The sequence below is a fragment of the Dromaius novaehollandiae genome, chromosome 17, assembly GCF_036370855.1.
Source record: "Dromaius novaehollandiae isolate bDroNov1 chromosome 17, bDroNov1.hap1, whole genome shotgun sequence".
NCBI classification, from domain to species: domain Eukaryota; kingdom Metazoa; phylum Chordata; class Aves; order Casuariiformes; family Dromaiidae; genus Dromaius; species Dromaius novaehollandiae.
In genome coordinates this window covers 2,467,829-2,476,293 of record NC_088114.1, presented here as the reverse complement: position 1 = coordinate 2,476,293, position 8,465 = coordinate 2,467,829, and the positions used below count along the sequence as shown (strand labels likewise).

General features: G+C 58.1%; 2 protein-coding genes across 5 annotated transcripts in view; both read right to left on the bottom strand.

Moving 5' to 3' along the window:
* Positions 1-206: 206 nt before the first annotated feature.
* SELPLG (selectin P ligand) lies at positions 207-1,737 on the bottom strand. The gene has a single exon (XM_026114537.2). It carries the CDS (start codon positions 1,459-1,461, stop codon positions 361-363), a length of 1,101 nt encoding a protein of 366 aa, XP_025970322.2. The 5' UTR covers positions 1,462-1,737; the 3' UTR covers positions 207-360.
* Positions 1,738-2,845: 1,108 nt separating this feature from the next.
* The window catches only part of CORO1C (coronin 1C), a 61,547-nt gene continuing 55,927 nt past the window's right edge, over positions 2,846-8,465 (bottom strand). For all 4 annotated transcript variants that reach the window (XM_064521894.1, XM_064521895.1, XM_026114515.2 and 1 more), the window contains exons 8-11: positions 8,267-8,412; positions 6,927-6,984; positions 6,588-6,833; positions 2,846-5,686 (exon numbers count right to left, since the gene is read on the bottom strand). In XM_064521894.1, the coding sequence (XP_064377964.1) occupies positions 5,567-5,686; positions 6,588-6,833; positions 6,927-6,984; positions 8,267-8,412 (570 nt within the window). In that variant the 3' untranslated portion in view covers positions 2,846-5,566. The remainder of the gene's footprint in view (positions 5,687-6,587; positions 6,834-6,926; positions 6,985-8,266; positions 8,413-8,465) is intronic.

Here is an 8,465-nt window from a genome sequence, read left to right as displayed (position 1 = left end):
TGCGCAGGATGCGGCGTTGCGCAGGATGCGGCGTTGCATGGGTGCGGTGCTGTGCAGGATGCGGTGCTGCACGGGATGCGGTGCTGCACGGGATGCGGTGCTGCACGGGATGCGGTGCTGTGCAGGATGCGGTGCTGCACGGGACGCAGTGCAGAGCAGCACGGTGACAGCCACCGTCCCACCCCCGCCGCAGAGAGACCACCACGTACAGAAAACGGGCGCTTTAATGGTGCTCGGGCCTGCAAGGGAGCAGCGAGCCGCGACCGCTTGCAGGGAAAGCCGCTTTTCCCGCGCGCGTTGCTCCAAGTCCAACCCAACCCGCCGGGGCGGCAGCATCCGCGTCGGGGCGGCCGTCGCCGCTCAGGGGTGGTCGGGCAGGAAGCTGCTCAGCGTCAGGTCGTCGCCCTCCGCCTCGGAGCCGGGCTCGGGCAGCAGCTTGGGCCGCTTGGCGGGGCCGGGCCGGGCGCCGTTGGCGGCGGGCTCGCCGTCGGGCAGCAGCGAGGAGATGCACACCAGCTCGGTGCGGCTGGGCCGGCGGCCGCCCGCCCGCTGCCGCCGCCACAGCAGGGCTCCCAGCACCGCCGTGCAGACGATGAAGGCTGCGGCCACCAGCGCCAGGAGGAAGATGGCCAGCAGGCACTTGCCCATGAGGACGCCGACGGCTCCCTCCCCGGGCGTCTCGCCCGCCTGCGCCGTGTCCCGCTGCCCGGGTCGCGTCGGCGCGGGGGACGAGCGCTCCGGCCGCCCGCCGCTGCTCGTATCCGCCGCCGCCGGCTGCTCCGTGCTGTTCCCGGGCATCGCTGTCGAGCTGGGCAGCAGGTCGGGATCGGGGGGGTCGGTTTCATCCGGGGGCTCCGTCGTGGTCGGGACTGCAAATGCCCGCGGGAGGGTGGCGTTGGTGCCGGGCGCTGCGGAGCCGGGAAGCAGGTCGGGATCGGGAGGGCCGGTTTCATCCGGGGGCTCCGTCGTGGTCGGGACTGCAAATGCCCGCGGGAGCGTGGCGTTGGTGCCGGGCGCTGCGGAGCCGGGAAGCAGGTCGGGATCGACGGGATCGGTTTCATCCGGGGGCTCCGTCGTGGCCGGCGCAGTGACCGCAGGCGGGAGGCTGCTGTTGGTGCCGGGTGCTCCGGAGCTGGGCAGCGGGTCGGGATCGGCTTCGTCCAGGGGCTCGGCTGCGGTCGGGGCTGCCAGCGCGTGCTGCAGGCTGCCGTCGGTGCCGGGCGCCGCCGAGCCGGGCAGCCAGGCCGGCTCCGAGGAATTGCCCCCTCCTCCGGCGGTGGCGGCGGTGCCGGGGTACCCGGCCGTGGCGTTGGACGGCCACTCGCCGACATCCCTCCTCCAGCGGGAGAGCGGCGGCAGCTCGTTGCCCTCCTCTTCCTCCGTCGCTGTTGCCCGCAGCCCCCGCGCGCCCGGCAGCAGCAGCAGCGGCAGCAGCAGCAGCGCGGCCCCGCGCGCGGCCATCGGTCCTGCGGGAGACGGCGCCGGAGCCGGGTGAGACGCGGGGACCGGCCACCCCACGAGCACCCGCTGCCTCCCCGCCGCCGCGGCCGGGCGCGCTCGGCCCCCGGAGCAAGAAAACCCAGAGGAAGTGCAGTGTCTGGAAATGGGAAACGAGCCGTGATAGCGAGGCGGCCCGGCCCGGCCCGGCGGTTGCAGGATGACTCCGCTTGCAGAAACGAAATCGCAGGGGTGTTGCGCACGCTTCGGGTGAAAACAGCTCCCTCCCGCCGGTCCCGGTGCCTTCCTCCTCCTCCTCCTCCTCCTCCTCCTCCTCTCTGGGGTGGGAGCAGCACCGTCCCGGCCCGAGCGGGCTCCCAGGTGCCGCGACCCCACCGCCGTGGGGGACCCAAAAACCCGCGTATCCACACGGGCGGCCAGAAACCCCCCGGAGGTCCCGTCCCTCGCGCCTCCCCACCACCAACCCCCCGGCCGGTCCCGATGGGCGAAGGCCGGGGAGGGCTCTGCACTCCCGCATCCTCCCTCCGGCCGCATCCCGGCGCCGGCAGATGCCCCCAGCCGGGTCCCGCTGCCCCGCGTTGCCGAACCCCCGGGTGCCGGTGCCGAGCGTCCCCGCGGGACTCACCTCCGCCGGAGGGCGAGCGGCCGGCGGGCGTCACTCCCGCGGTGCCGGCACGGGGCCTCGACGCCGCCCTGGGAGGCCGCGGCACCGTGGGAGCCTCCCCCCGCCGGCACCCCGCGGCCCGGCCCGGGCAGGAAGCCGGCGGCGAGCGGGGCCCCGGGGCGGGCGCTGCAAGAGCACATCCTCCGCGGGCGCCCGGGGCGGTAAACAACCCCCAGGCCGGGGCCCCGCCGCCTCTGCCCAAAACCGCCCTGCGGCCCTGCGAGGATGCTCTGCCCCCGGCCGCCGCCACCGCCCTTCCCGGCAGGAGCATCCCGGGGCCGCCCGGCCGTGCCGCTTGCAACACCGGGGCCGGGCAGGGCACCCGTGCGTGCGGGGATGCGGCCAAGCCCGGCTGTGAAACGCAAGAAAACGCACCGTGCCCTGCACTGAATCCAGCTGAAGGTGCAGACGGGCTCCGGCGTTAGCGGGCTGCACGGCGGCAGCGCCAGCGCTTGGGGAAGGGGCTCGAAACCGCACGGGGAATTTAGCGACGCTGTTTCCAGCCTGCTCCTCTCCACCATCGCCGGAGGGGTTTGGCATCATCGCAGCTCCGAAAGGGGAACTGAAAGGAGCTCCTGCGAACCCACCCGCCCCACAAACCGGCATCCACCATCCTGCCCGGCCTCGCGCCCGGGCCGGGACCCCGCGGCACCGTCCCCAAGCCGGGCGCCGGGAAGCGGCCCGTGCACAACGCGGCGGCGAAGAAAGAACAAGCAGAGGAGGTTCGTAATCAATGACTTTTATCTTTTGAAAATGGAAGCAAATATTTGGACAGATAGTATGGCCGCTCTATAAGAGCGCATCTCTCAGGACTTCGCTGGTTCTCTTCTGGGCTATCACGGCTACAAAAAGCTTCAGGCACTGACTCTGTTTGAGCCCGGCTAGGCATCATCAGTTCATTTAAATAAAATACAAGCTATAAACTAAAAACCACGGCGGACTTTTCTCCACCCCCCTCAGACCACCCAGGCTGGGCATCTCCACCCAGCGCTTCGGAACCGGATTTCCCTCCGGTCAGACAAACCAGCGGTCCCCAAGCACGCAGCCCTGAATCACACATACAAATCGACACAGAGATCGCCTTTTGGGGGAGCAGTATGCTTGGTTTTGTTTTCAAAAAAAAAAAAAAAAATACACATCATCTCAGCCATTTACTGCAATACAAAAACATCACCAAACATCCAAATAACCCGGAGCGCCCGGACTGCGAATCCAGCGTCGGTGGTAACTCCCACCCCCCCCAGCCGCGCGCAGCAGGATTGAGTCTCCCCGCTGCCGTGCTCACCGCTTAAACAAAGAAAAACCACTTTTATGCATCTTCCATGCTATGAAATTATAACACATTCTCTGTCTTTTCGCAGCCTGTTCTCGTGCCTCTCCAGCTACTTTGCTGTCCCAGCGGTGCGAGTTCCCGTCCCACCACAAACACAGACATCCTTCCGAACAGAGAATCCGTAACCTGTACGTTTTGAACATGCAAACACTAGAAAAACGGAGAATTTGAGGATTTCTAGCTAACCTAACGGGAAAGGCTCACTTGAGGCTGGCTGGGGGGACGCCGGGTCCCAGGCTGAGGCAGCCTCCGGGGGCTCCGGCGGGGCAGCTCCGCGCACGCGGGGCAACATGGCAGTGAGCTGCTTCGAGGACCGACCCCGGCCCGGGGTGTTCAGGCTCATCAGCTGACGGTCACTTCACCCCGACACCCCGATAGTCTTTGCCCACACCGGGATTCGGCAAGGGCAGCAAGCGTTTCCCGGCCAGCGCTCGGGCGGGCTGTCCCGAGACGAGCAGCACCGATGCGACAACCGGGCAAAACCGGGCCCGGCTCCCGCTCCCACCGCCGGGGAGGGCCCCCAGGCCCGGGGGGGGGGGACGCCGTGCGGCCCCTCTCCTAGCACCGGCACCCCCTTCCGCAGCAGAGACCCGGGCGAGCAGAGGTTCGCTGAGGCGTAGGAGAAATTTCAAGATGAGCTTTGGGTGCTGTGTGCTCGCCGGGTCTCGCATCACCTGAGGATCTCCAAGGACAGCGTGAGAAACCAGTTCTCCAAACTGGGACCAAAAACCAACCACCCTCCCCTGGCCCTTCTGCGCCGAAGGGCTGGGACTGCATTGGGCCCGGGATGAAGGTCACTTATCTGATCCGGGAACAAAGTATTTTCTGCAAAGTTATACAGCAGGGGTGGGGTAAAGAGGCAGGAATGATGAGGGAGAAAACAAAAAAAGAAAGAAAAAAAAAGGAGGAATTTCGTTTCTGGAGACCTGTCACTATAAAATCACCTAGCTATTTCTAATGCTGCTTTGGAAGCAAAGTCAGGGCAGAAATTTCTAACAACAGCACTAAAGTTGGGGGCCAAAGAATTACAAGCTCACAAATTTTCAAAGCTTCTTAAAGTAAATGAGCCAAAGAGCCTGGTGTCGCAGCTCTAGTGCAGAAACGAGTATTTACAGCAATGCATACAGCTGAAAGGGACACGAGGGAGAACCTGCTTACATGCGAATGTCCCACTGCTTGCAGATTGGCATTCATCTCTCATTGCACGCCCTAAAGGTTATAGTCCATGGATAAGTGTAAAAACATTTTCTGCATTAAGGTAACTTTTGCCTTAAAATAAAAAAACAAACCCAGAAACTAAAACATGCCCATTTGGACATGGCTAGAATAATCCGAAACCACAGATTATTTTAAAAGGGCAGCATGATGCTACTTTAAAATTTCTGTAGGGTGTAAAAGGGCAAAAGGCATTTTGTGGCATGAATCACCTCATTCGAAACCGTGTTTTCTAACTAACAGGAAACAGTGACCAGAATGCAAGGCAGGAAAGTCAACTTGCATGGATTTATGAGGGGTCTCAGCAGCAGCCTTGGCCACACTGCAAACGAAACTGATCTGATTGTTCAAAATTGAAGATTTATACAAAATAGCTTCAGTTTTGTTCTCTAAACAGTATAAACATCCACCACACACACATGCGCACGCACACACACACAGTGCCGTCCCTTTAAATTTAAAACACAAATACTGCAAAGTGGCAAATAAGAAAAATAAAAAGCAACCTTTGTTTTTTTTTGTTTTTGGCAACTTTAAAAAATGGTTAAGAACAATGTGGTATTGGTCCCTAAATCTAGAAAAAGATATTTGGGCACAACATTGAAAGTCAGAATGGGTTTGTTTTCAAGAATTCAGAACATCTGGAAAAAAGACTGTAAAAGTAGCACTTATTCTTTTTGACTTGTTTGACACAGTCACATAAATTCATTAAAACATCAGGAAAAAAAATCTTTTCACTAAAAAGCTTGGCTTTTAATCATCGGCTTTCGTTGACGTTAATTTAGGAGAACGGGAAAGCTCGTATTGGAATGCTGCACGCTGCTGCTTGCCGAACTTGGGAACTGGAATGTGTTCTGGGCTGGCAGCGGGCGCCAGCCGCCGCGCTCGCCCTCCGCTCAGTCTGCGATCTTCGCCATCTGCTGTTCTAGCTTGGAAATGCGCTCGTCTTGACTGGTGATTGTGTCTTTTATAGATTTCAGCTCTTTCAAAATCTCATCCAATTTGGCTTCGTTTTGCTGGAACAAAAGACAAAACATACATTTGTTAAGAGAGCTGGCAACATCGCTTCTGCGGACTGAGGTTTTCAGAGCAAGGGACTTCTCCGAATGGGATTCTCACAAATCATTAATGTGCCAGGGCACGCGGGCAAACGGGGATGAGCAGGCTGAAGGACCGTCTGGCACAGGCTCTCTGTTACCTGGGGAGCTCGTGGCACAGACCAGCATTTCCAGAAGCATCAGTGCAAACTCCAAGGAGGACATACTGGGCCAACATCTGCTCTTTAACAGCACTTAAAGACCCACTTGACTGACAGCTGTCACTTCAACATCTCCACATATTACACACTTTGCTAGACCACCTGCTGGCTACAGCCCCCAGATTATGGACTCTTCTACAGCCCTTTTCCAGACCTGCACAGTCTGAGGTTAATTTGTCCCACTGTTTGTGCTGGGTTTTAGGCAAAATATAGACGCACAGCTCAAGATCTCATGTTCCTCCTTAGCCCCCTATAGAACATGACATCCATCACCTGTAGGGATGAGCAATGAGCTGGATGTTTATACAAGCTGCCTGAGTACAAATGACTCAATGTTACGCAAACCCTTCTCCGCAGGCAGACCTAGGCTGAACGAACCCAAGTTCTCTCAAGCAGGTGTCTGGCTGCAACAACAGGCCGAGTTTTCCTTTATGTCAAAATTCACTGCAATCTTCCACAGCTACAAGAAACCTCGGGTGTATCACCTGTCTGAAATGCTACAATTCACGTATTACCTCAGCTCCAAGTCACCCACCTGCACCCAGTTCCAGGATACTTAAGATACACCCTTTTGAGCGCTGTTAAAACTGTTTCTGAAGATAGAGCCCGGTAATCAAGCCTCAGGCAGCCATTCCCAAAAGCTCGTGAATTTTACTCACAATGTTTGAGGCATCAGCTGCTTTCTTTGGAGCATTTATGAGATCACTTTTCTTGTTTGCTGCAGGCTTGTTGTCCAGTATATTCTTCTTGACCACTTTGAGATCCCTATTCTTGCCTGGAATGTACCCGTGTTTCAAGGAAATGAGGAGGGGATCGGCATTCTTCCCCTCAAACCACTCTTCTGCTTCCAGAGCTGCTTCAGGGCCAGCTGTATCGGGGTACAGGTCATCCTGGAAAAGGTCCGACTACAAGCCAGAAGAAACGAATTGGTCAATGTGCTTTGGAGCTGGAAGCTATAAAGCTGGTTTCAAACCACATAAACAGCGGGTAGCGCTCACCTTTCGAGGGACCGTCATGATGATGGGCTCACATTTCCTCTCGTGAAGCTTGAAGAACCTTTCAAAGGAAAGAAGAGTGACTTAGGAGGGAGGACAGCCAACGTGCCAGGCAAAGGAGGCCTCGGTTCTGCTGCTCATGCACAGCAGCGTACTGAGAGACAGAGGCAAGAGGCGAAAAACGAGCAATCCTAAGGCGTCACAGCGAGGCTGCGCTAGGACTTGCAGGGCCCTCGGAAGGACTGGAGAAAACTACCTTGCGAATGTGCAGAGCTCCCCTCTTAGGTACGGGGTGGCTTCAGAGAGAGTCGCACTTTGGCCAGAAGGGGCTGTCAGCAGGGCACAGCCCGCTGCTCGGACTGTGGAGACAAGCACCACAGAAGTAATTCACAGGTAACACACGAGCCAGCGTCCTGCTCGCTACTCCCAGGGTGTCTCCACGCTCTGGGCACCCCCTTGCAGTCTTTCTTTGAACCAGTGCCACAAGCTCCAAAGCCCTCACTTGGGCAACCAGGCAGCACTGCTGAAAAATTCATGTGCCTCGGGCATGTGCAGGCTCTGCCCCCTCTCAGTGGTTCCTGCTTTCATTAATAATGAAAGGAGCATCAGAAGGCTTCACGGACAACGTCCAGCATGTTCCCTACCAACGGTGGGTCATGAGCCGTGGCAGTGACACAAGCCTGCTTTCTTGAGGTGCCTTCTTAGTTTGCACCGTTTTCAGCAGCAATTCTGAATTGTGTCTGCATGCTGGTCACCGCACTGCTTCCACAATTATTCTCTAAATTCCTGAAAGTTTCCAATCTCCTTGCCACACACAAGCTGGAGATTTATCTCAGACTTAGGCACCACAAGTTTATCACCAATTACGTTGATAACATTGGCTGTAACTGACCTGATGCTACGTTTTCAGCAGGCAGCTTTCTCTGCTAGATATCACTCATTTATCATGGGCTCAGCCTAAATCCCAGGAGATCTTCAGGTTTTATCATGTTATGCCTAGCAGCAGTATCACTTCACGGCACAGGGCCCAGACACCACAGAAGCAACAGTGTGGCACAGCAGCTTTTCCCGCAGCGGGATCTCTGAACTCAGCTGCGCTCGGTTTACTGGCAGGGAGCACACGCATCGGCTTTACGGAGGGCTCCCGGCCGCCTTGCCTCGTGCCACACGCCCCACTCCCTGCAGAAGCTGGCTGATGGTGTGCTGCGTGAACTCGGCTGGCCCTGTCTAGGTGCAGTGGCCGAAGCAGGACTTTCAGTTTCTGAATGGTTGAGCCTGGGACTGGCTGGGTTGCTAAGGCGGCACCAACCACCCACCCGGCCCTTTACAGCCTCTCCCCTTACCTGGCAATCTCACACTTGTTCACGTCCAGGCCCCTCTTTGGCATGAACCCCATGCCCCTCTGCGGCTCTTTGCTGCTGAAGGTGTTGAGGTAGTGAACGTAGGGGGATTCATCTGTGATCTCAAAGTAGCGAATGCTGCTGTCACCCTGCAAGAAACAAAAGAAGGACCAGTCTAGAGGCCGTCAGGGCCGGTATTCCT

Excerpts from the sequence above, each read along its gene's own strand:
- SELPLG (XM_026114537.2), bottom strand. The coding sequence starts at position 1,461 with ATGGCCGCGCGCGGGGCCGCGCTGCTGCTGCTGCCGCTGCTGCTGCTG.